The sequence below is a fragment of the Hyla sarda genome, chromosome 4 (genome assembly GCF_029499605.1).
Source record: "Hyla sarda isolate aHylSar1 chromosome 4, aHylSar1.hap1, whole genome shotgun sequence".
In the NCBI taxonomy this organism is placed as follows: Eukaryota; Metazoa; Chordata; class Amphibia; order Anura; family Hylidae; genus Hyla; species Hyla sarda.
The window spans coordinates 212,144,202-212,172,175 of NC_079192.1; the positions used below are offsets into that span (position 1 = coordinate 212,144,202).

The 27,974-nt window shown below is 45.6% G+C and overlaps 1 protein-coding gene across 1 annotated transcript in view; it reads left to right on the forward strand.

Annotated features, from left to right (window-relative positions):
• The window catches only part of LOC130367435 (cadherin-23-like), a 146,840-nt gene extending 122,881 nt beyond the window's left edge, over nt 1–23,959 (forward strand). The window contains exons 20-24 of the mRNA XM_056569854.1: nt 13,119–13,249; nt 20,457–20,549; nt 21,225–21,297; nt 21,922–21,958; nt 22,958–23,959. Coding sequence (XP_056425829.1) covers nt 13,119–13,249; nt 20,457–20,549; nt 21,225–21,297; nt 21,922–21,958; nt 22,958–23,016 — 393 coding nt within the window. The 3' untranslated portion in view covers nt 23,017–23,959. The remainder of the gene's footprint in view (nt 1–13,118; nt 13,250–20,456; nt 20,550–21,224; nt 21,298–21,921; nt 21,959–22,957) is intronic.
• Nucleotides 23,960–27,974: the final 4,015 nt, after the last annotated feature.

The following is a 27,974-nucleotide window of genomic DNA, read 5'->3' on the forward strand; positions in this document are numbered from 1 at the left end:
TCCACTAGCAACGGCTCACCTCTCTGGCTGCTGAAGATAGGCGCGGTACAAGGGAGTAGGCAAAAGCAAGGTCGGACGTAGCAGAAGGTCGGGGCAGGCAGCAAGGATCGTAGTCAGGGGCAACGGCAGAAGGTCTGGAAACACAGGCAAAGAACACACAAGGAACGCTTTCACTGGCACTAAGGCAACAAGATCCGGCAAGGGAGTGCAGGGGAAGTGAGGTGATATAGGGAAGTGCACAGGTGAACACACTAATTGGAACCACTGCGCCAATCAGCGGCGCAGTGGCCCTTTAAATCGCAGAGACCCGGCGCGCGCGCGCCCTAGGGAGCGGGGCCGCGCGCGCCGGGACAGAACAGACGGAGAGCGAGTCAGGTAGGGGAGCCGGGGTGCGCATCGCGAGCGGGCGCTACCCGCATCGCGAATCGCATCCCGGCTGGCAGCGGAATCGCAGCGCCCCGGGTCAGAGGACGTGACCGGAGCGCTGCCGCGGGGAGAGTGAAGCGAGCGCTCCGGGGAGGAGCGGGGACCCGGAGCGCTCGGCGTAACAGTACCCCCCCCCTTGGGTCTCCCCCTCTTCTTAGAGCCTGAGAACCTGAGGAGCAGACTTTTGTCTAGGATGTTGTCCTCAGGTTCCCAGGATCTCTCTTCAGGACCACAACCCTCCCAGTCCACTAAAAAAAAAATTTTTCCTCTGACCTTTTTGGCAGCTAAAATTTCTTTGACCGAGAAGATGTCCGAGGAGCCGGAAACAGGAGTGGGAGGAACAGATTTGGGAGAAAAACGGTTGAGGATGAGTGGTTTGAGAAGAGAGACGTGAAAGGCATTAGGGATACGAAGAGAGGGAGGAAGAAGAAGTTTATAAGAGACAGGATTAATTTGACACAAAATTTTGAAAGGACCAAGATAGCGTGGTCCCAACTTGTAGCTAGGGACACGGAAGCGGACATATTTAGCGGAGAGCCATACCTTGTCTCCAGGGGAAAAAACGGGGGGAGCTCTTCTTTTCTTATCCGCGAACTTCTTCATGCGTGATGAAGCCTGTAAGAGAGATTTTTGGGTCTCTCTCCATATGATGGAAAGGTCACGAGAAATTTCATCCACAGCGGGCAGACCAGAGGGCAAGGGAGTAGGGAGGGGGGGAAGAGGGTGACGGCCGTACACCACGAAAAATGGGGATTTGGAGGAAGACTCAGAGACCCTGAAGTTATACGAGAATTCGGCCCATGGGAGGAGATCTGCCCAGTCATCCTGGCGGGAGGAAACAAAATGTCGCAAATAATCACCCAAGATCTGGTTAATCCTTTCTACTTGTCCATTGGACTGGGGATGATATGCAGAAGAAAAATTTAATTTAATCTTGAGTTGTTTACAGAGAGCCCTCCAGAATTTAGACACGAATTGGACGCCTCTATCCGAGACAATCTGCGTAGGCAACCCGTGAAGACGAAAAATGTGTACAAAAAATTGTTTAGCCAACTGAGGCGCAGAAGGAAGACCAGGAAGAGGGATGAAATGTGCCATTTTGGAGAATCGATCAACGACCACCCAAATAACAGTGTTGCCACGGGAAGGGGGTAAATCAGTAATAAAATCCATACCAATCAGAGACCAAGGCTGTTCGGGGACAGGCAGAGGATGAAGAAAACCAGCGGGCTTCTGGCGAGGAGTCTTATCCCGGGCACAGATAGTGCAGGCTCGCACAAAGTCCACAACATCCGTCTCCAGAGTCGGCCACCAATAGAAGCGGGAGATGAGTTGCACAGATTTCTTGATACCCGCATGACCTGCGAGATGGGAGGAGTGACCCCATTTGAGGATTCCGAGGCGTTGGCGAGGAGAAACAAAGGTCTTTCCTGGAGGAGTCTGCCTGATGGAGGCAGGAGAAGTGGAGATCAGGCAGTCAGGTGGAATGATGTGTTGCGGAGAGAGTTCAACTTCTGAGGCATCCGAGGAACGAGAGAGAGCATCGGCCCTAATGTTCTTATCGGCAGGACGAAAGTGAATCTCAAAATTAAATCGGGCAAAGAACAGAGACCACCGGGCCTGGCGAGGATTCAGCCGTTGGGCAGACTGGAGGTAGGAGAGGTTCTTGTGGTCGGTGTAGATAATAACAGGAGAACTTGATCCCTCCAGCAGATGCCTCCATTCCTCAAGTGCTAATTTAATGGCTAGAAGCTCTCGATCCCCGATGGAGTAGTTCCTCTCCGCTGGAGAGAAGGTCCTAGAGAAAAAACCACAAGTGACAGCATGCCCGGAAGAATTTTTTTGTAGAAGAACAGCTCCAGCTCCCACTGAGGAGGCATCAACCTCCAATAGGAAGGGTTTGGAAGGGTCAGGTCTGGAGAGGACGGGAGTCGAAGAAAAGGCAGACTTGAGTCGTTTAAAGGCGTCTTCTGCTTGAGGAGGCCAGGACTTGGGATCAGCATTTTTTTTGGTTAAAGCCACGATAGGAGCCACAATGGTAGAAAAATGTGGAATAAATTGCCTGTAATAATTGGCGAACCCCAAAAAGCGTTGGATAGCACGGAGTCCGGAGGGGCGTGGCCAATCTAAGACGGCAGAGAGTTTGTCTGGATCCATCTGTAGTCCCTGGCCAGAGACCAAATATCCTAGAAAAGGAAGAGATTGGCATTCAAACAGACATTTCTCAATTTTGGCATAGAGTTGGTTGTCACGAAGTCTCTGAAGAACCATACGGACATGCTGGCGGTGTTCTTCTAGATTGGCAGAAAAAATTAGGATATCGTCCAGATATACAACAACACAGGAGTATAACAGATCACGAAAAATTTCATTGACAAAGTCTTGGAAGACGGCAGGGGCGTTGCACAGTCCAAAGGGCATGACCAGATACTCAAAGTGTCCATCTCTGGTGTTAAATGCCGTTTTCCACTCGTCCCCCTCTCTGATGCGGATGAGGTCATAGGCGCCTCTTAAGTCCAATTTAGTGAAGATGTGGGCACCTTGGAGGCGATCAAAGAGTTCAGAGATGAGGGGTAAGGGGTAGCGGTTCTTAACCGTGATTTTATTAAGACCGCGGTAGTCAATGCAAGGACGTAGGGAGCCATCTTTTTTGGACACAAAGAAAAATCCGGCTCCGGCAGGAGAGGAGGATTTACGGATAAAGCCCTTTTTTAGATTCTCCTGGACGTATTCGGACATGGCAAGAGTCTCTGGGGCAGAGAGGGGATAAATTCTGCCCCGGGGTGGAGTAGTGCCCGGGAGGAGGTCGATAGGGCAATCATAAGGCCTGTGAGGAGGTAGAGTCTCAGCTTGTTTTTTGCAGAAAACATCCGCGAAGTCCATATAGGCCTTAGGGAGACCGGTTACTGGAGGAACCACAGAGTTACGGCAAGGGTTACTGGGAACCGGTTTTAGACAGTTCTTGGAACAAGAGGACCCCCAACTCTTGATCTCCCCAGTGGACCAATCCAGGGTAGGGGAATGAAGTTGAAGCCAGGGAAGTCCAAGGAGAATTTCCGAGGTGCAATTGGGGAGGACCAAAAGTTCAATCCTCTCATGATGAGATCCGATGCTCATAAGAAGGGGCTCCGTGCGGAAACGTATGGTACAGTCCAATCTTTCATTATTTACACAATTGATGTAGAGGGGTCTGGCGAGACTGGTCACCGGGATGTTGAACCTGTTGACGAGAGAGGCCAAAATAAAATTTCCTGCAGATCCAGAGTCCAAGAAGGCCACTGTAGAGAAGGAGAAGGCAGAGGCAGACATCCGCACAGGCAGAGTAAGACGTGGAGAAGCAGAGTAGACATCAAGGACTGTCTCACCTTTGTGCGGAGTCAGCGTACGTCTTTCCAGGCGGGGAGGACGGATAGGACAATCTCTCAGGAAGTGTTCGGTACTAGCACAGTACAGGCAGAGGTTCTCCATACGGCGTCGTGTCCTCTCTTGAGGTGTCAGGCGAGACCGGTCGACCTGCATAGCCTCCACGGCGGGAGGCACAGGAACAGATTGCAGGGGACCAGAGGAGAGAGGAGCCGAGGAGAAGAAACGCCTCGTGCGAACAGAGTCCATATCTTGGCGGAGTTCCTGACGCCTTTCGGAAAAACGCATGTCAATGCGAGTGGCTAGGTGAATAAGTTCATGTAGATTAGCAGGAATTTCTCGTGCGGCCAGAACATCTTTAATGTTGCTGGATAGGCCTTTTTTGAAGGTCGCGCAGAGGGCCTCATTATTCCAGGACAATTCTGAAGCAAGAGTACGGAATTGTACGGCATACTCGCCAACGGAAGAATTACCCTGGACCAGGTTCAACAGGGCAGTCTCAGCAGAAGAGGCTCGGGCAGGTTCCTCAAAGACACTTCGGATTTCCGAGAAGAAGGAGTGTACAGAGGCAGTGACGGGGTCATTGCGGTCCCAGAGCGGTGTGGCCCATGACAGGGCTTTTCCGGACAGAAGGCTGACTACGAAAGCCACCTTAGACCTTTCAGTGGGAAACAGGTCCGACATCATCTCCAGATGCAGGGAACATTGGGAAAGAAAGCCACGGCAAAACTTAGAGTCCCCATCAAATTTATCCGGCAAGGATAAGCGTATCCCAGGAGCGGCCACTCGCTGCGGAGGAGGTGCAGGAGCTGGCGGAGGAGATGACTGCTGAAGCTGTGGTAGTAACTGTTGTAGCATAATGGTCAGTTGAGACAGCTGTTGGCCTTGTTGCGCTATCTGTTGTGACTGCTGGGCGACCACCGTGGTGAGGTCAGCGACAACTGGCAGAGGAACTTCAGCGGGATCCATGGCCGGATCTACTGTCACGATGCCGGCTGGCAGGTAGTGGATCCTCTGTGCCAGAGAGGGATTGGCGTGGACCGTGCTAGTGGACCGGTTCTAAGCCACTACTGGTTTTCACCAGAGCCCGCCGCAAAGCGGGATGGTCTTGCTGCGGCGGTAGTGACCAGGTCGTATCCACTAGCAACGGCTCACCTCTCTGGCTGCTGAAGATAGGCGCGGTACAAGGGAGTAGGCAAAAGCAAGGTCGGACGTAGCAGAAGGTCGGGGCAGGCAGCAAGGATCGTAGTCAGGGGCAACGGCAGAAGGTCTGGAAACACAGGCAAAGAACACACAAGGAACGCTTTCACTGGCACTAAGGCAACAAGATCCGGCAAGGGAGTGCAGGGGAAGTGAGGTGATATAGGGAAGTGCACAGGTGAACACACTAATTGGAACCACTGCGCCAATCAGCGGCGCAGTGGCCCTTTAAATCGCAGAGACCCGGCGCGCGCGCGCCCTAGGGAGCGGGGCCGCGCGCGCCGGGACAGAACAGACGGAGAGCGAGTCAGGTAGGGGAGCCGGGGTGCGCATCGCGAGCGGGCGCTACCCGCATCGCGAATCGCATCCCGGCTGGCAGCGGAATCGCAGCGCCCCGGGTCAGAGGACGTGACCGGAGCGCTGCCGCGGGGAGAGTGAAGCGAGCGCTCCGGGGAGGAGCGGGGACCCGGAGCGCTCGGCGTAACAGTCCACAGTGTTCTCTGCTGACACCTCTGTCCGTGTCAGGAACTGTCCAGAGCAGCATTGTTTGCAATGGGGATTTTCTCCTGCTCTGGACAGTTCCTGCTATGTACATCATGTGTCAGCAGAGAGCACTGTGGAAAAGACAAAAAAGAAATTAAAAAAGAAAAGAATTTCCTCTGTAGTATACAGCTGCTAAAAAGTACTGGAAGGGTAAAGATATTTTAATAGAAGTAATTTACAAATCTAAAACAAAGATTAACCACACCTCTAGAATACCACCCTTCTGGGTACACAATGAGTGATTATTGGAGACAGATAGTTTTGAAAAAAATGCAGGAATTTATTAAAACAACAATTAGAATAACATGGATATAAAAGACCTATTGGTATAAAAAATTCAGAGCAATATAACAATAGTAGCTTATACTGTCATTGGGCCCTAATGACAGAATTAGAGTGATATTTGTAGAGCAACTGTCACGATGCCGGCTGGCAGGTGGTGGATCCTCTGTGCCAGAGAGGGATTGGCGTGGACCGTGCTAGAGGATCGGTTCTAAGTCACTACTGGTTTTCACCAGAGCCCGCCGCAAAGCGGGATGGTCTTGCTGCGGCGGTAGTGACCAGGTCGTATCCCCTAGCAACGGCTCAACCTCTCTGGCTGCTGAAGATAGGCGCGGTACAAGGGAGTAGACAGAAGCAAGGTCGGACGTAGCAGAAGGTCGGGGCAGGCAGCAAGGATCGTAGTCAGGGGCAACGGCAGAAGGTCTGGAATCACAGGCAAGGAACACACAAGGAACGCTTTCACTGGCACTAGGGCAACAAGATCCGGCAAGGGAGTGCAGGGGAAGTGAGGTGATATAGGGAAGTGCACAGGTGTAAACACTAATTGGAACCACTGCACCAATCAGCGGTGCAGTGGCCCTTTAAATCGCAAAGACCCGGCGCGCGCGCGCCCTAGGGAGCGGGGCCGCGCGCGCCGGGACAGAACTGACGGGGAGCGAGTCAGGTACGGGAGCCGGGGTGCGCATCGCGAGCGGGCGCTACCCGCATCGCGAATCGCATCCCGGCCGGAGGTGGTAACGCAGCGCCCCGGGTCCGTGGAACCGACCGGGGCGCTGCAGTGAGGGAAGTGTAGCGAGCGCTCCGGGGAGGAGCGGGGACCCGGAGCGCTCGGCGTAACAGTACCCCCCCCCTTGGGTCTCCCCCTCTTCTTGGGGCCTGAGAACCTGAGGATCAGACTTTTGTCCAGGATATTGTCCTCAGGTTCCCAGGACCTCTCTTCTGGACCACAACCCTCCCAATCCACTAAAAAAAAAGTTTTTCCTCTGACTTTTTTAGAGGCCAAGATTTCTTTGACAGAGAAGATGTCCGAGGAGCCGGAAACAGGAGTGGGAGGAACAGATTTAGGAGAAAAACGGTTGAGGATGAGAGGTTTAAGAAGAGAGACGTGAAAGGCATTAGGGATACGAAGAGAAGGAGGAAGAAGAAGTTTGTAAGAGACAGGATTAATTTGAGACAAAACTTTAAAAGGACCAAGATAGCGTGGTCCCAACTTATAGCTCGGGACACGGAAACGGACATATTTAGCGGAGAGCCATACCTTGTCTCCAGGGGAAAAAATGGGAGGAGCTCTTCTTTTCTTATCTGCGAATCTCTTCATGCGAGAAGAAGCCTGTAAGAGAGAATTTTGGGTCTCTTTCCATATGGTGGAAAGATCACGAGAAATTTCATCCACAGCGGGCAGACCAGAGGGCAAGGGGGTAGGGAGGGGGGGAAGAGGGTGACGGCCGTACACCACGAAAAACGGAGATTTGGAGGAAGATTCAGAGATTCTGAAATTATACGAGAATTCGGCCCAAGGTAGAAGATCTGCCCAGTCATCCTGGCGGGAGGAAACAAAATGTCGTAAATAGTCACCCAAGATCTGGTTAATTCTCTCTACTTGTCCATTGGATTGAGGATGGTATGCAGAAGAAAAATTTAATTTAATCTTGAGTTGTTTACAGAGAGCCCTCCAGAATTTAGACACAAATTGGACGCCTCTATCCGAGACGATCTGTGTAGGCAACCCGTGAAGACGAAAAATGTGTACAAAAAATTGTTTAGCCAACTGAGGCGCTGAAGGAAGACCAGGAAGAGGGATGAAATGTGCCATTTTGGAGAATCGATCAACGACCACCCAAATAACAGTGTTGCCATGGGATGGGGGTAAGTCAGTAATAAAATCCATACCAATCAGAGACCAAGGTTGTTCGGGGACAGGTAGAGGATGAAGAAAACCAGCGGGCTTCTGGCGAGGAGTCTTATCCCGGGCACAGATAGTGCAGGCTCGCACAAAGTCCACCACATCAGTCTCTAGAGTCGGCCACCAATAGAAGCGAGAGATGAGTTGCACAGATTTCTTAATGCCCGCATGACCTGCGAGATGGGAGGAGTGACCCCATTTGAGGATCCCAAGGCGTTGGCGTGGAGAAACAAAGGTCTTTCCTGGAGGAGTTTGTCTGATGGAGGCTGGAGAAGTGGAAATCAGGCAGTCAGGAGGAATGATGTGTTGAGGAGAGAGTTCAATTTCAGAGGCATCTGAGGAACGAGAGAGAGCATCGGCCCTAATGTTCTTATCAGCAGGCCGAAAGTGAATTTCAAAATTAAATCGGGCAAAGAACAGAGACCACCTGGCCTGACGAGGATTCAGCCGTTGGGCAGACTGGAGGTAGGAGAGGTTCTTGTGATCGGTGTAAATAATAACTGGAAATCTTGATCCCTCCAGCAGATGCCTCCATTCCTCAAGTGCTAATTTAATGGCTAGAAGCTCTCGATCCCCGATGGAGTAGTTCCTCTCCGCCGGAGAGAAGGTCCTGGAAAAAAAACCACAAGTAACAGCATGCCCGGAAGAGTTTTTTTGTAGAAGGACAGCTCCAGCTCCCACTGAGGAGGCATCAACCTCCAATAGGAAGGGTTTAGATGGGTCAGGTCTGGAGAGCACGGGAGCCGAAGAAAAGGCAGACTTGAGTCGTTTAAAGGCGTCTTCCGCTTGAGGAGGCCAAGACTTGGGATCGGCATTTTTTTTTGTTAAAGCCACAATAGGAGCCACAATGGTAGAAAAATGTGGAATAAATTGCCTGTAATAATTGGCGAACCCCAAAAAACGTTGGATGGCACGGAGTCCGGAGGGGCGTGGCCAATCTAAGACGGCAGAGAGTTTATCTGGGTCCATTTGTAGTCCCTGGCCAGAGACCAAGTATCCTAGAAAAGGAAGAGATTGGCATTCAAACAGACATTTCTCTATTTTGGCATAGAGTTGATTATCACGAAGTCTCTGAAGAACCATACGGACATGCTGGCGGTGTTCTTCAAGATTGGCAGAAAAAATCAGGATATCGTCCAGATATACAACAACACAGGAGTATAGGAGATCACGAAAAATTTCATTAACAAAGTCTTGGAAGACGGCAGGGGCGTTGCATAGACCAAAGGGCATGACCAGATACTCAAAGTGTCCATCTCTGGTGTTAAATGCCGTTTTCCATTCATCCCCCTCTCTGATGCGGATGAGATTATAAGCACCTCTTAAGTCCAGTTTGGTAAAAATATGGGCACCTTGGAGACGATCAAAGAGTTCAGAGATGAGGGGTAGGGGGTAGCGGTTCTTAACCGTGATTTTATTAAGACCGCGGTAGTCAATGCAAGGACGTAGAGAGCCATCTTTTTTGGACACAAAGAAAAATCCGGCTCCGGCAGGAGAGGAGGATTTACGGATAAAGCCCTTTTTTAAATTTTCTTGGACGTATTCAGACATGGCAAGAGTCTCTGGGACGGACAGAGGATAGATTCTGCCCCGGGGTGGAGTAGTGCCCGGGAGGAGGTCAATGGGACAATCATAAGGCCTGTGAGGAGGTAGAGTCTCAGCTTGTTTTTTGCAAAAAACGTCCGCAAAGTCCATATAGGCCTTAGGGAGACCGGTTACATGAGGAAGCACAGGGACACGGCAAGGTTTACTGGGAACCGGTTTTAAGCAGTCCTTGGAACAAGAGGGCCCCCAACTCTTGATCTCCCCAGTGGACCAATCCAGGATTGGGGAATGGAGTTGAAGCCAGGGAAGTCCAAGAAGGATTTCAGAAGTGCAATTGGGGAGGACCAACAGTTCAATCCTCTCGTGATGAGATCCGATGCGCATTAGAAGGGGCTCCGTGCGGAAACGTATAGTACAGTCCAATCTTTCATTGTTTACACAATTGATGTAGAGGGGTCTGGCGAGACTGGTCACCGGGATGTTGAACCTGTTGACGAGAGAGGCCAAGATAAAATTTCCTGCAGATCCAGAGTCCAAGAAGGCCACAGCAGAGAAGGAGAAGGCAGAGGCAGACATCCGCACAGGCACAGTAAGACGTGGAGAAGCAGAGTAGACATCAAGGACTGTCTCACCTTTGTGCGGAGTCAGCGGACGTCTTTCCAGGCGGGGAGGACGGATAGGACAATCCTTCAGGAAGTGTTCGGTACTAGCACAGTACAGGCAGAGATTCTCCATGCGGCGTCGTGTCCTCTCTTGGGGTGTCAGGCGAGACCGGTCGACCTGCATAGCCTCCACGGCGGGAGGCACAGGAACAGGTTGCAGGGGACCAGAGGAGAGAGGAGCCGGGGAGAAGAAACGCCTCGTGCGAACAGAGTCCATATCCTGGCGGAGCTCCTGACGCCGTTCGGAAAAACGCATGTCAATGCGAGTGGCAAGATGGATGAGTTCATGTAGGTTAGCAGGGATTTCTCGTGCGGCCAGAACATCTTTAATGTTGCTGGATAGGCCTTTTTTAAAGGTCGCGCAGAGTGCCTCATTATTCCAGGATAATTCTGAAGCAAGGGTACGGAACTGTACGGCATACTCGCCAACGGAAGAATTACCCTGGACCAGGTTCAACAGGGCAGTCTCAGCAGAAGAGGCTCGGGCAGGTTCCTCAAAGACACTTCGAATTTCCGAGAAGAAGGAGTGTACAGAGGCAGTGACGGGGTCATTGCGGTCCCAGAGCGGTGTGGCCCAAGCCAGGGCTTTTCCAGACAGCAGGCTGACTACGAAAGCCACCTTAGACCTTTCAGTGGGGAACTGGTCCGACATCATCTCCAAGTGTAATGAACATTGGGAAAGAAAGCCACGGCAAAACTTAGAGTCCCCATCAAATTTATCCGGCAAGGATAGTCGTATTCCAGAAGCGGCCACTCGCTGCGGAGGAGGTACAGGAGCTGGCGGAGGAGATGATTGCTGGAGCTGTGGTAGTAACTGTTGTAGCATAACAGTCAGTTGAGACAGCTGTTGGCCTTGTTGCGCAATCTGTTGTGACTGCTGGGCGACCACCGTGGTGAGGTCAGCGACAACTGGCAGAGGAACTTCAGCGGGATCCATGGCCGGATCTACTGTCACGATGCCGGCTGGCAGGTGGTGGATCCTCTGTGCCAGAGAGGGATTGGCGTGGACCGTGCTAGAGGATCGGTTCTAAGTCACTACTGGTTTTCACCAGAGCCCGCCGCAAAGCGGGATGGTCTTGCTGCGGCGGTAGTGACCAGGTCGTATCCCCTAGCAACGGCTCAACCTCTCTGGCTGCTGAAGATAGGCGCGGTACAAGGGAGTAGACAGAAGCAAGGTCGGACGTAGCAGAAGGTCGGGGCAGGCAGCAAGGATCGTAGTCAGGGGCAACGGCAGAAGGTCTGGAATCACAGGCAAGGAACACACAAGGAACGCTTTCACTGGCACTAGGGCAACAAGATCCGGCAAGGGAGTGCAGGGGAAGTGAGGTGATATAGGGAAGTGCACAGGTGTAAACACTAATTGGAACCACTGCACCAATCAGCGGTGCAGTGGCCCTTTAAATCGCAAAGACCCGGCGCGCGCGCGCCCTAGGGAGCGGGGCCGCGCGCGCCGGGACAGAACTGACGGGGAGCGAGTCAGGTACGGGAGCCGGGGTGCGCATCGCGAGCGGGCGCTACCCGCATCGCGAATCGCATCCCGGCCGGAGGTGGTAACGCAGCGCCCCGGGTCCGTGGAACCGACCGGGGCGCTGCAGTGAGGGAAGTGTAGCGAGCGCTCCGGGGAGGAGCGGGGACCCGGAGCGCTCGGCGTAACAGCAACTACCGATTCTAAAGATATCTGCAGATTTTATAGCAGCAAATGTCAATGTTCCGGAATGGACTGTTAGTCCGGCACTTGTGGTGGTAAAAGAAAAGTCACTTTTTGAACTAGTGTAAATTGTACGATGCAGTCTTCTTCCTACTTCTGGGGCTTAACTCATCAAACTGCGGCTCTTTCATTTGTTGGCAACAGCGATGTCCCACCTGGACCAGTGATAAGTTGAGTGGCAGTGGGATGTATCAGGCCCGGGCACCATGAAGAAGGCCAGACCCAGGCTCAATACATCTCTCTGCCACCCAGCCTATCACTGGCCGAGGTGGGACATGTCAGCCCCAAAAGCAAGAGAAAACTGCACCAGAGCAATACCAGCAGTACCAGGGATCAGCGTCAACAATCTATATGATGAAGTTCTTATCTCTCTTTGTTTTATAGCTCGGACAGGCAGTCTCTTTACTGTAGTACTTATGCAGTGGCATAATGGAATGGGAATCATTGCTGGGTTTTTCTTTTTCTTTTTGATTTTCTAGTTTTGTTTATCATATCATTGTTACTTATCTGTGAATATTTGCCTCCTTTATTTGCCTATGCTTGTACTGCCAGATGTTATTTACTTTTCAATATAAAAAAAAGAAAATATTCAACATAAACTTGATGTATTTGTCAATAAAAGTCTAAATCCTTACAAAATGCTTATAATTGATCCTCAGCATACCATAGAAACATCTGACTACAAGATTTAAAAACATTAAAGCAGCAAACATTGTGAAAAGCTACATTTGTGTCAGTCTCAAAACATTTGGCCATAACTGTATATGGTGCCCTTTCGGCATACTTCAACAGTTTACTTGTTATATTGGGATCTCTCTGCCACAACTATAAAGAAAAGCTTATTCAACTACATTCCTCACTATCACTGTGTAAAAAAAACAAAAACAAAAAAAAACATCCTGCAATGTATAATGGCATTTTATGGCAGAGTTGTTTCAAATGGGTCAGAATGTAAGTCTATGGCAGTGTGAATTTAGCCTATGTATTCCGTGTTAGCCTGGTTTTACACAATCATAATAGGGTTGTATTATTGCGTCTATAAAGAGACCCAAAGTGACAGTATTATAGATTACTATTATGTTGTCAGTTCTGCTGAGTTATGCTAGCCACATTAGAATATAGAATAGACATATAGGGAGAGATTTATCAAAACCTGTGCAGAGGAAAAGTATACCAGTTACCCATAGCAACCGATCAGATCGCTTCTTTTATTTTTAAAAAGGCCTTTTAAAAAATTAGAATGGTTGCTATGGACAACTGCACCCCTGTTCCTCTGCACAGGTTTTGATTTCCCACACAGAATTTTAAACACCTTTCAACTTAACCCTTATTCCCTACACATGCTGTCTGTAATATTGCACATAAGAAAGTGACAATAAATAAAATGACTTGTTATCAAAAAATATAATTATATCTAGTATTAGAATTGTAAATACATTTTTCTACAAGACAACAACCAATTACAATGCATCATATTTACTTCTAGGAGACAACAGCCGTGATTGTCCGAACATCTTATTTTTGGCATCCTGATAATTGGTTTCCAGCTGTTATTACAATTAATGCCGCTCTTTTTCTCTTGTGCCTGTATGCACTGGCATGGGGTGTCCTGAAAGAGTAAGAACTAACTTATTATGCATTGTCATATTGACCTAATAGCTTTGTCTATAATTACCTTTTAAGGAGATATCAAGCCAAAAGTGGTAAAAGTAAATAATGTGTATATATATATCCTATCTATCTATCTATCTCATATCTATCTATCTATCTATCTATCTATCTATCTCATATCTATCTATCTATTTATCTATGTAGAAAGGAGAAGACTGTAGCTACAGTCTTCTCCTTTCTACATTGTGAAATGTCTCCCGTTACCTGGGATTCCGGCCGTGTGCACCCACCCTCTACTTGTATCTCCCAGAGTGCTGCTCCTTATCCCTTGTTTTTTTATCTATTTATCTATCTATGTCATATATCTATCTATCTATATCATATATCTATCTATCTATCAATAGAAAAACGGGCAACAAAAACAAGGTAATAGTTGGTGCACACTGGATGACCTGGTCAAAAGTCCAATAAATTCCTAATAGAGAGAAACAGCGGCACTCCAATGTCGGTGAAGAAAAAAGTGTGTGGCTTTATTCAACCAAACATCAAGGATAGCGACGTTTCAGCCGTCTCACACGGCCATTGACAACGCTTGATTGACAACGCTCGCTATCCTTGATGTTTGGTTGAATAAAGCCACACACTTTTTTCTTCACCGACATTGGAGTGCCGCTGTTTCTCTCTATTAGGTGTCTATCTATCTCCTATCTATCTATCTATTTATCTATCTATCTCATATATCTATCTATCTATCTATCTCATATCTATCTATTTATCTATCTATCTCATATATCTATCTATCTAACTATCTATATTCTATCTATCATCTATGTATCTGTCTAGCCAAAAGAGTTAGCAAACAGTGGCATATTGGGCCAGAAAACATTGCTAATAACTAACATCATTGTATATAAATGACAATATCATTACAATTCGTTTTCAGTTTACATTTCACTGTTTCCTTTACAAAACACATAGGGGGAGATTTATCAAAACCTGCCCTGAGGAAAAGTTTCTGTGTTGTCCAAAGCAACCAATCAGCTTGCTTCTTTCATTTTTGAAAAGGCCTCTGAAAAATAAAATAAGTGATCTGATTTGCTTTGGACAACTCAGCAACTTTTCCTCTGGACAGGTTTTGATAACTCTCCCCCATAATTTTGCTGTAAACAAAAATTAAGCTAACAATGCTATTGAGTACAGAAAAAAGGTCAGAGAATACATTGTCACCTGCATCCCTATACAATAGATTTATTATGCATTGCACAATAAACTTAAATAGCTTAACCTCTTAAGGACCCAGGGCGTATGGATACGCCCTCACACCCTGGGCCTTAAGGACCCAGGGCGTATCCATACGCCCTGGCGTTTTCCGGTCTCTGCCGCGCGCCGGGCAGAGATCGGAACTGGATGCCTGCTGAAATCCTTCAGCAGGCATCCAGGGCAAACGCCGAGGGGCGCCATGTAGGCCCCCCATGTCGGCGATCTTGCAATCTGCGGCGATACCGGGCTGATCGGGTCTCTGGGACCCGACCGCCCGGTAATTTCGCATGATCCCGGCTGTCACAGACAGCCAGGACCATGCTGGAGCCTAGGAGTGAGGTGGCAAGCCTGCCACCTCCTCCGATCTCCTGCGATCTGTCGGTTAGTTAATCGACCAATCGCAGGAGGGGGGGGGGGGCGGTTACTTCCTCCCGTCCTGCCCGGCCCCTGAAAGTCCAGAGAGGATGGGAGGAAGACCGGAGGATGCGGCGGGGGACGGGGGAGTGCTGGGGACCAGCCCCGGTACTTACCTCGTCCCTGAAGACCCGGATCCCGGCGAGGAAGATGGCGGCGGCGGCGACAGGTGAGTAGATCTTCAGCCGCGGTCGGGCCCTTTACAGCAATGCACGTCGCCGTAAAGCGACATGCATTGCTGTAATGGGACCCTGTAAACTACAACTCCCAGCATGCCCAGACAGCCCTTGGCGTCTGGGCATGCTGGGAGTTGCAGTTTTGCAACATCTGGAGGTCCACAGTTTGGAGACCACTGTGGCCTTCCAGATGTTGCAAAACTACACATCCTCAGCATGCCCTTACTGTCCAGGCATGCTGGGAGTTGTAGTTCTGTAACATCTGGCCCTTCAGATGTTGCAGAACTACAACTCCCAGCATGCCTGGACAGTTTTGGCATACTGGGAGTTGTAGTTTTGCAACATCTGGAAGGGCACAGATTGGGAACCACTGTATTAGTGGTTTGCAAACTGTAGTCCTCCAGATGTTGCAAAACTACAACTCCAAGCATGCTGGGAGTTGTAGTTCGGAAACATCTGGCTCTAAAGATGTTGCCAACTACTACTCCCAGCATGCTTGAGAATGCTGAGAGTTGTGGTTTTGCAACAACTGGAAGCACACTGGTTGGGAAACATTGTCTGTTTCCTAACTCAGTGTTTCCCAACCCGTGTGCCTCCAGCTGTTGCAAAACTATAACTACCAGCATGCACTGATAGACTGTGCATGCTGGGAGTTGTAGTTTTGCAACAGCTGGAGGTCCCCCCTGTGAATGTACAGGGTACATTCACATGGGCAGGGGCTTACAGTGAGTATCAGGCTGCAAGTTTGCGATGCAGCAAATTTTGCGCGGCAGCTCAAACTCGCTGTAACCCCCCGCCCATGTGACTGTACCCTAAAAACACTACACTAACACAAAATAAAATAAAAAGTAAAAAACACTACATATACACACAGCCCCCCTCCCCTCCCCAATAAAAATGAAAAACGTCTGGTACGCCACTGTTTCCAAAATGGAGCCTCCAGCTGTTGCAAAACCACTCCCAGTATTGCTGGACAGTCGTTGACTGTCCAAGCATGCTGGGAGTTTTGCAACAGCTGGAGGCACACTGTTTGGGAATCACTGGCGTAGAATACCCCTATGTCCACCCCTATGCAAATCCCTAATTCAGGCCTCAAATGCGCATGGCGCTCTCACTTTGGAGCCCTGTCGTATTTCAAGGCAACAGTTTAGGGTCACATATGGGGTATCGCCGTACTCGGGAGAAATCGCCTAACAAATTTTGGGGGGCTTTTTCTCCTTTCACCCCTTATGAAAATGTGAAGTTGGGGTCTACACCAGCATGTTAGTGTAAAAAAATACATTTTTTACACTAACATGCTGGTGTTGCCCTATACTTTTCATTTTGACAAGAGGTAAAAGGAAAAACGCCCCCCAAAATTTGTAATGCAATTTCTCCCAACTACGGAGATACCCCATATGTGGGCGCAAAGTGCTCTGGGAGCGCACAACAAGGCCCAGAAGGGAGAGTGCACCATGTACATTTGAGGTGATTTGCACAGGGGTGGCTGATTGTTACAGCGGTTTTGACAAACGCAAAAAAAACAAAACCCAATATGTGACCCCATTTCGGAAACTACACCCCTCACGGAATGTAATGAGGGGTGCAGTGAGAATTTACACCCCACAGGTGTCTGACAGATCTTTGGAACAGTGGGCTGTGCATATTAAAAATGTTGTACAGACCACTGTTCCAAAGTTCTGACAGACACCAGTGGGGGTAAATGCTCACTGTACCCCTTGTTACGTTCCTCAAGGGGTCTAGTTTCCAAAATGGTATGCCATGTGGGGTTTATTTTGCTGTCCTAGCACCATAGGGGCTTCCTAAATGCGACATCCCCCCCGAGCAAAATTTGCTCTCAAAAAGCCAAATATGACTCCTTCTCTTCTGAGCATTGTAGTTTGCTTGCAGTGCACTTCAGGTCAACTTATGGGGTACCTCCATACTCAGAAGAGATGGGGTTTCAAATTTTGGGGGGTATTTTTTGCTATTAACCCTTGCAAAAATGAGAAATTTGGGGGGAAACACCCATTTTAATGAATTTTTTTTTTTTTTTACATATGCAAAAGTCGTGAAACCCGTGTGGGGTATTAAGGCTCACTTTATTCCTTGTTATGTTCCTCAAGGGGTCTAGTTTCCAAAATGGTATGCCATGTGGGTATTTTTTGCTGTCCTGGCACCATAGGGGCTTCCTATATGGGACATGCCCCCGAGCAAAATTTGCTCTCAAAAAGCCAAATATGACTCCTTCTCTTCTGAGCATTGTAGTTCGCCCGTAGTGCACTTCAGGTCAACTTATGGGGTACCTCCATACTAAGAAGAGATGGGGTTACACATTTTAGGGGGTATTTTCTGCTATTAACCCTTGCAAAAATGTGAAATTTGGGGGGAAACACACATTTTAGTAAAATTTTATTTTATTTTTTTACATATGCAAAAGTCGTGAAACACATGTGTGGTATTAAGGCTCACTTAATTCCTTGTTACGTTCCTCAAGGGGTCTTGTTTCCAAAATGGTATGGCATGTGTTTTTTTTTTGCTGTTCTGGCACCATAGGGGCTTCCTAAATGCAACATGCCCCCCAAAAACCATTTCAGAAAAACGTACTCTCCAAAATCCCCTTGTCACTCCTTCGGTTCTGAGCCCTCTACTGCGCCCACCAAACACTTTACATAGACATTTGAGGTATGTGCTTACTCGAGAGAAATTGGGCTACAAATATAACTATACATTTTCTCCTTTTACCCCTCATAAAAATTCAAAAATTGGGTCTACAAGAACATGCGAGTGTAAAAAATGAAGATTGTGAATTTTCTCCTTCACTTTCCTGCTATTCCTGTGAAACACCTAAAGGGTTAAAAGGCTGACCGAATATCATTTTGTATACTTTGTGGGGTGCAGTTTTTATAATGGGGTCATTTGTGGGGTATTTCTAAGATGAAGACCTTTCAAATCCACTTCAAACCTGAACTGGTCCCTGAAAAATAGTGAGTTTGGAAATTTTGTGAAAAATTGGAAAATTGCTGCTGAACTTTGAAGCCCTCTGGTGTCTTCAATTTTATGTTGCAAACATGAAGTAGACATATTGTATATGTGAATTTTTTTTTTAAATATTTTGAATATCCATTTTCCTTACAAACAGAGAGCTTCAAAGTTAGAAAAATTCAAAATTTTCAAATTTTTCATAAAATTTTCAAAATTTTCACCAAGAAAGGATGCAAGTTACAATTTCTTTTTTACCACTATGTTAAAGTAGAATATGTCACGAAAAAACAATCTCGAAATCAGAATGATAACTAAAAGCATTCCAGAGTTATTAATGTTTAAAGTGACAGTGGTCAGATGTTCAAAAAATGGCCGGGTCCTAAGGTGTAAAATGGCTGGGTCCTTAAGAGGTTAAAGGGGTACTCCGGCGCTAAGACATCTTATCCCCTATCCAAAGGATAGGGGATAAGATGCCTGCCTGTCATGCCCCCTCCCATTGGCTTGCATTGAGGGGGCGGAGTGTGACGTCACACGGGGGTGGGGCCGTGACGTCACAATGCTCCGGCCCCCGTTATCTTCAGTAATCAGACCCGGAGCAAATATGCTCCGGGGACTGATTATAACGGGGTGCTGCGTGCAAGATCACGGGGGTCCCCAGCGGCAGGACCCCCGCGATCAGGCATCGATGACTTAGCGCCGGAGTACCCCTTTAAGACATCTGTATTTATTATTTCAATTTTATGTATAGGAATTTTAAATAATATGTATACACTATGATAGTCAATGAAGGATAGAATTAGGAATAGATGCAAACTAATAATTTGGACTTTATAGCTATTCCAGTGGGTCCATGGCTACAGCGAGCCCACAGCATGTGAAATAGTAACTTCTCAATCCAAGTATAATGAGGGAGATTTATCAAAACCTGTCCAGAGGAAAAGTTGTCCAGTTGCCCATAGCAACCAATCAGATCGCTTCTTTCATTTTTAACAAGGCCTTTGCAAAATGAAAGAAGCAATCTGATTGGTTGCTATGGGCAACTGGGCAACTTTTCCTCTGCACAGGTTTTGATAAATCTCCCCCATTGTGGTTACATTGGCTCCTAGAGACCTTATACTCTAAGGCGCCCTGACTGCAAAATTTTTATCTTTATGTTCCATTTATCTTAAGAAGCTTTATTTGGCAAATAAAGATGCACAGACAATAAGTCTTATATCAAAATTCTCACAGAAAAAAACGTACAAATGTAACTTTTAGCGGCTTGGAGAACGTGTATTCAGATGAATTGTCTCTGGCAAGACTGTTACTTATGAATATTGAGAATAATGTAGAATCAAAGGCAATCAGGCATTTCTGCACTCCGCTAGCCAAAGGGTTAAAGGGGTGCTCCGTTGGAAAACTTTTTTTTTTTTTTAAATCAACTGGTGCCAGAAAGTTAAACAGATTTGTAAATTACTTCTATTTAAAAAAAAAAATCTTAATCCTTCCAGTACTTATTAGCTGCTGAATACTACAGAGGATATTCTTTTCTTTTTGGAACACAGTGCTTTCTGCTGACATCACGAGCACAGTGCTCTCTGCTGACATCTCTTTCCATTTTAGGAACTGTCCAGAGCAGCATATGTTTGCTATAGGGATTTTCTCCTACCCTGGACTTAAAATGGACAGAGATTTCAGCAGAGAGCTCTGTGTTCCAAAAATAAAATAATTTCCTCTGTATTCAGCAGCTAATAAGTACTGGAAGGATTAAATTTTTTTAATAGAAGTCATTTACAAATCTGTTTAACTTTCTGGCACATGTTGATTTAAAAAAAAAAAGTTTTCCACCGGTGTACCCCTTTAAACTTTATACAGACTGGATACACAGAAGGAACCTCCTCGAGGGTGCAGACCAGATTTGGATAAGCAGTATAACTTCAATGCAAAAGAGAAATAAGTTGCGTTCAGATTCAATGCTTTATTCAAAGCATGCGTGCAGATGTACAGTAAAGCACATGTGGGGAGGGAGAGGAGACACTCTCAGACACGGGGGTATACCACAGAAGGCTACTCGTTTCACATCATGGAGACAATTCTTCTGGCCCAGGTAAACTGGTGTACCTGGGTCGGGAGAAGCGTCTCCATGATGTGAAACTAGTAGCCTTCTGTGGTATACCCCCGTGTCTGAGAGTGTCTCCTCTCCCTCCCCACATGTGCTTTACTGTACATCTGCACGCATGCTTTGAAGAAAGCATTGAATCTGAACGTCACTATAATTGGGTGAGTGAGACGTATTTCTCTTTTGCATTGAAGTTATAAATATTGAGACAATTTCAAATGTTGCAACAATTAAAGGAGATACATTTAACATTACATATACTGTATATCCCTCTAGGTTTATTTTAATATTTGTTTTACAGTGTTCCAAAATACTCAAAATTTTTTCCAAAATGTCAAAGTATTCAAGACCCTAAACCTCCCAAACCTCCTAACAATCATCCAAACAACAAAAGGTAAGTACATTGTCATATCGGTATATATTTTGCAGAGGACCTTAGGGTCGTAGTACACAGGGTGATTATTCGCTGGACACGATTATATTACCTTGAGGTTTTTTTTTTTACAACTTTCCCCATTGCACATTATCTAAAAAAATTAAACCTTTACTTACCTCCAGGGCTTCAGCAGTGCCTCCATTGTCCCGCCCTGTTCCCCAGATGTGATCTATTCCTTCCAGAAATCAAAGGGAGGTTGGGGCCCAGAATGTCTCACTGCCCCTCAGCCGATTACTGGCTGCAGTGATGTCCCACCTCGGCCAGTGTGATGTTCTAGGCCCTGATGTCACTCCAAAGCACCACGATATCTAAAAGGAAGAGGAGCGTAGCTGGGGACTGGAGCGGGAAGGCTAATAATTCCCCTCCCTTTGGTATCCACTCTTTCTATTGGTTTAAAGAATTGTGCACCATTATTAGAGAGTATAGCGGTTATCATCAAATCTGAACCTGCAGTCACAGTTTTTCCCACCTTTCCAGGTAAATGGGCTAGCATCCAGTAGTTCGCAAAACAGTCCTTATTACTTACTGAAGTGTGCATATGCAATATGCATAGTGTAGGATCCATTTTGGCAATGTTTTGCAGTAGAGAATTCAAAGTTTATTCAAAGTTAATATAGTTTTATCTTTTTCCAGCATAAACAACCAAGAGTCAACTAAGAATGATTCACAATCAAATGAAAACCAAAACTTTCTGCCACAGTACCCTGTAAGTATTATCTTAGTAAATATATGAACTGGTTTAATCCCTAATTTATATGTACAGATCTTTAGCAAAACAAGATCCTGGCCTATTTTAGATAATATTTTGAAGTCTATTTTAGATGACATTTTGAAGTCTGCAGTATGGCTGCAACATCCAAACCCTGTGAAATTCTACTGAACCGACTATTGATCAACATAATGTATGATCATCTAATTCAGTTCAGTCGAACTGCACAGGGTTTAAGTATTGTGATAATGTGAACGGACATTTAGACATAGGCGGATTATTTGCTTTTATCCTATACAAGAAATAACAGAACACTAACAACTATCTACTTGCTACCACAATTCTTAGATGTGTTTGAATGTGAATGTGTAGAAACCTATTTCCACACAGATTTAGTAAGTGATGCGGTTTTGACTTGCATTGAGGGGATGGGGTTGTGACGTCACACGGGGGTGGGTCGTGATGTCACGATACTCCGGCCCCGTGGTCGTATCGAAATATGCTGCAGAAGCAGTATGTGGGACTTTACCCTTAGGGAGTATGGCTTTTACTAGACAACCCTTTTAAATCAGGGAAGAAATACAGGTGATAATCTAATTACACTTTCCTTAATTTGTGTAGGCTCCACCTATCTTTGATGGGCGTGCTATTGACCCAGGTAAGTAAATTATTCTATGTAATTGAACAAATGATCACTTTTGTTCCACCATAGATACTAACCCAAAAAGGATCCATCCAAGCAACCATTAATAAAGTATGGAAAGTGTTTTTAGGGAATAAAAATAATACATTTGTACTCCTTTATTTCATAATAAATTAAGTTCAAAAGTTAATTTACTTTTTCTCCTTTAACTGTGGATTCTTACTGTGCTAAATAAAATTCATGACCAGTACAATTTGTTGGGTGCTATAAGGTTAGTTTATCTAGTTTTTTCTGCATTCTGTATGATGATGGATGGTCCTCATCAGTCTGTGCCACAGTGAGCTACAGGGGTGAGCTGATTTGGACTTATCTTTTTTTTTTTTTTTTTTAAATAAACTTTCCTTTTTTATGTCCCTATAGGGGGCTATAGATTGCTACTTGGACTTATCTTTTTTTTTTTTTAAATAAACTTTCCTTTTTTTATGTCCCTATAGGGGGCTAGATTGCTATTACTGTTTAGTGCTATGAATATTCATAACACTGATCAATCTGCCCTCTACTTCCCTAGTCTGCTAGAAGACATACGGTACCAGAAGGGAAGATCGCCATAGCCAGCCAAGAGGCAGGTGAGGGGATCTTGGTCGGCCATTTTGACTGATCGGACACCCGTAATTATGCCGCAAGTGGTCTGACCAGTCCCCCTGAGCACCTATGATGCTGCAGATGCCGTAATCAGTATTCATCATGACATCTAAAGAGCTAATGACGAGCATTAGTGTGATCGCTGATGTCCGCCATTATTGGCGTGTCCCTGGCTGTTGACAGCAGCTGGGACCTGCCGTGTATGAAGTGAGTACAGCTCCTGCACTCACTTCATATAGAGGACCTAAATGTACATTCTGGTACGTTAAGTGCCAGTGCCACATACGATGTTGTTAAGGGGTTAAATATGCTATTGTACTTTCACTTAATGTGTAAATCATTTTAATATTTATTTTCTTTTTTATTGTATAGTTTCTGGAAACCATTTCCTATTCAACAGTTACACAGGAGAAACACAATGGGTTAAGTGAAGGGCAAGAGAATTATCTGCGCAATGTCAACTCCAAATACATCAGAACATATTGCATTTTGTTTAATTTTCTGTAGAATGTGAGGATGTATTATGCTTAAATATGGTATTCCTTTTGCCACATAACTGTTTCTGTGTGTACAAAAGGGTTTTAACATGGATCATAATTTTGCAACTTATATAGAATATTTACTTGGTACATATCATTGTAGTTTGTATGGCAAAGTAAAATATGTATTATTCTAGGTTTAGAATTTGTTCTATAAATAAAACCAAATTTTCAGTGCAATTAGTGCAAGTGCGTTACCTTTTTACTGTATAAGATACAAAATGTGAAAATAATTCCAAACCATTTTCATTTTATTCCTCCAACCAGGATAATGACACAAGACAGGCCAAATGCACATTATTGGATTGAGGCAGAGATAAATGTCCATAATATGGCTCTCTCAGAAGTGTATGAGCTCTCTCTGCACCTCTATGTGCCTCTGATTTTATATGGATCCCCAAAGAGTAACTCCAAGAGCAGCTACAAATTCAATAGGAATTTACCAAAACATTGGGCAAAATGTACTATTGTAAATGTGCCAGAATTTTGGCTCAATTTGTACTCACATGACCCACATTTCACAGAAGTTTTAGATGTTTTGTGACACTTTTGTGCCTCGTCTAACAAAGAGGTGTGGCTTGATGTATATTAGGTGTGACTTTACAGGAAAGGGACATGGCTTCTGAGTGTGGAATAACATTTTGGAGTCAAGTAAACTAAGACTAGACAGGCTACTGATTCACCAGATGTATGAAACAGCCTGAGCCAGAAGAGACATGCATGCTTTTAAAGGAAAGTGCCAATCAAGTTTGATAGGTCGTGGCACAAATGTATCTCTGTGCAGAATTCCAAAGTGTGAACATAGCATATACATGGCTTGTCTTATCCTGGACAATTTGGACCCCAATTATTGTTGCACTTTTATTTTATTGTTTTTCATTTTTTAATTTCATAAATTTTACGTTATTCTGAGAGCAAAAATGGTCTGTGTCCTAAATGTGTTAATATAATAAAAATAATAAAACAATAACAACAATAATAATAATAATAACAACAATTATTATTATTATTAGTAGTAGTAGTATTCTTAAGATAGAGAAACAACAGTGCTTCAGCTCACCCCAGGTGCGCACGGACAGGGCGTGGACCTCGCCCAAATGAACAACAGAAGAAAGAGGAGTCCAGCGTCCAGAAACTCGGAGGATAATATTTATTCACCATTATTCAATATTTATGGTCATGACAGGAACACAGGGTACAGTGACGAGTTTCGGCCTTACAACAAAGCCTTAGTCATACACAACATGTAGTACAAAAAGACCGGTTTTTATACATGTGGGTGGGCGGACATGACGCAGCAGAATTATGCTATCGCACTACAGATGTAACAGCTAGAACCATAGTAATCGTTGGAAAACTAGATGTTTTCCAACGATTACTATGGTTCTAGCTGTTACATCTGTAGTGCGATAGCATAATTCCGCGATACACTCACATATGTAAACCATGAGTGTGAATGCCTCTAAGATATGCGGTTTTCTTTTCTTTTATTATTATGAGAGACAGATTTCTGTAATTTATAGATGATGCTGATATCTTTCTCCCTTTTTTATATTTAATATATTTTGTAATAAATAAACTGTTATATCTATGTATGTATATATTTTTTAATACTGTTTTCATGTAAAGCATCTACATTTGGTAAATCATATACAATTTTATGGATTTCTAATTTATGTTTTGCATGTTTTGCAGTGGCGGTTGCCATTGGTTTCTACATGTGGGTGGATATACCATCATGTGTAGGTGTGGTTATGACGTCACGTCCACCTGTTAGTGCAGGTGTGCCGCTGCGTCATGTCCGCCCACCCACATGTATAAAAACCGGTCTTTTTGTACTACATGTTGTGTATGACTAAGGCTTTGTTGTAAGGCCGAAACGCGTCACTGTACCCTGTGTTCCTGTCATGACCATCTGGTGAATAAATATTATCCTCCGAGTTTCTGGACGCTGGACTCCTCTTTCTTCTAGTAGTATTCTTAGTATTATTATGTGTCCAAATTTTGTTCAGAAATAGCATGAAACAGGGAATCCCCAAGACTAGACTTAAAGGGGTACTCCGGCCCTGAAACATCTTATCCTCTATCCAAAGGATAGGGGAAAAGATATCTCACCGCAGTGGTTCCGCCGCTGGGGACCCCCGCACTCTTGTGTTCGCCACCCACCGGTTTGAGCTGTACGCCGCTGTGCCGTCACGCCCCCTCCCATAGACTTGCATAGCAGGGGCGGGGGGGTGACGTCACATGGGGGCGGAGTCGTGACATCACCATACTCCGGCCCCTTGGTCGCCACCCAGCTGTTTGTGAGCTGGCACCGCGGCGTGCAGCTCAAACAGGTGGGTGGCAAACACAAGATTCCGGGGGTCCCCAGCGGCGGGACCCCCGCGTTGAGACATCTTATCCCCTATCCTTTGGATAGGGGACAAGATGTTTCAGGGCCGGAGTACCCCTTTAATCTTAATTTTGTCCAACGTTGCTCCATTATCCACTGACATGACCTTATGCCGTACTGTCCTAGAAGCAAACGCAACATTCCATGTGTATAGAAAATAGAGAATTATAAAAATAAAAAATAAAATAATTGTGCCAACAGATGAATAAAATAAGTGTGGGGGGCATCTATCATTGTAGGTGTACGTGAAGCATTTTTCTACACTTTTATTTGTGTACTGGTAATGTGTAGGAGCACCAAATTTAATAAATGGTCACACAGCATTTGATAAATTCTGGGCTGGTGTAGTTTTTAGAGATGAGCGAACTTACAGTAAATTCGATTCGTCACGAACTTCTCAGCTCGGCAGTTGATGTCTTATCCTGCATAAATTAGTTCAGCTTTCAGGTGCTCCGGTGGGCTGGAAAAGGTGGATACAGTCCTAGGAGACTCTTTCCTTGGAATGTATCCACCTTTTCCAGCCCACGGGAGCACCTGAAAGATGAACTAATTTATGCAGGAAAAGTCATCAACTGCCGAGCCGAGAAGTTCGTGACAAATCGAATTTACTGTAAGTTCGCTCATCTCTAGTAGTTTTAGAGACTTTTCAGTGGCTTTGCCACAGCAGAAATGTGTAAACCAAAAGGTGCAAAAAAGGCGCAAATAAACCCTGCTTACACCTTTTCTAGACACAAAAAAACTGTCATAAAGACAAAGATAAATGTTGGCCTGTGTGTTTTCAGATTTGCTACATATAATGCAATATAGTATTTGACCAGCAGGTGGCAATGAAGCTTTAGATATCTGCAATCTGTTACTTCAAAATGTTTTCAGATGTGTCCCTTGATCTTTTCCCTAGAGCAGCGTAGAAGTGAGGTTGTCACCATTTAGTCATTTCTGATACCAGTATGTATCAGCTGTGCAAGCTATGTAAGAGCCATCGAAATGTCATATAAACTGTTGCTGTATCTTACTTTAGGAATATAATTTAAAGGGGTACTCTGGTGAAAAACAATTTTTTTTAATCAACTGGTGCCAGAAAGTTAAACAGATTTGTAAATTAACCCCTTAAGGACTTAGGACGTACCTGTACGTCCTAAGCTCGCTCCCGGTGTTAAAAACGGGGTCATGCCGTGACCCGGCATTGCACCGGGTCGGTCCTGGCTGCTAATCATAGCTGGGACCCTGGGCTAACAACGCATGGCATCGATCGTTGTGCCGCGTGCTGTTAATCGTTCAAACGCGGCGGTCAAAGTTGACCGCCGCGTCTGAAAACGAAAGTAAACGCTTCCTGGCAGCTCAGTCGGGCTGATCGGGACATCGCGATAAAATTGCGATGTTCCGATCAGCTGGGACACAGGCGGAGGTCTCCTTACCTCTCTCCGCGGCGTCCGATCGGGGTTTGATTGCTCCAAGCCTGAACTACAGGCTTGAGCAATTGAACCCCTATCTCGCTGATCCGTGCAGAGCTATGGCTCTGCAGGGATCAGCATAGGAGATCAGTGTGTGCAGTGTTTTAGGTCCCTATGGGAGCTATAGCACTGCAAAAAAAAGGGAAAAAAAAAGTTAACAAAGGTCATTTAACCCCTTCCCTAATAAAAGTTCAAATCACCCCCCTTTTCCCATAAAAAAAAAACTGTGTAAATAAAAATAAAGATATGTGGTATCGCCGCGTGCATAAATGTCCGAACTATAAAAATATATCAATAATTAAACTGCACGGTCAATGGTGTACGCGCAAAAAAATTACAAAGGCCAAAATAACGTATTTTTGGTCGTTTTTTATACCATGAAAAAATGCGATCAAAAAGTCCGATCAATACAAAAATGGTACCGCTAAAAACGTCAGATCACGGTGCAAAAAATGAGCCCTCATACCGCCCCATACAAAGAAAGATAAAAAAAAGTTATAGGGGTCAGAAATGACAATTTTAAACGTATACATTTCCGTGCGTGTAGTTATGATTTTTTCCAGAAGTATGACAAAATCAAACCGATATAAGTAGGGTATCATTTTAATTGTAGGGACCTACAGAATAAAGATAAGGTGTCGTTTTTACTGAAAAATGTACTGCATAGAAACGGAAGCCCCCAAAATTTACAAAATGGTGTTTTTTCTTCAATTTTGTCGCACAATGATTTTTTTTCCATTTCACTGTAGATTTTTGGGTAAAATGACTGATGTCACTGCAAACTAGAATTGGTGGCGCAAAAAATATGCCATCATATGGATTTTTAGGTGCAAAATTGAAAGGGTTATGATTTTTAAAAGGTGAGGAGGAAAAAACGAAAGTGCAAAAACCGAAAACCCCTCAGTCCTTAAGGGGTTAAAAAGAAAAAACACAATCACCACCTCAAGGCTAGTCTCAGACAATCTGATACATGATGGACTTCGTGTAAATCGATGGCGTCTGACGTC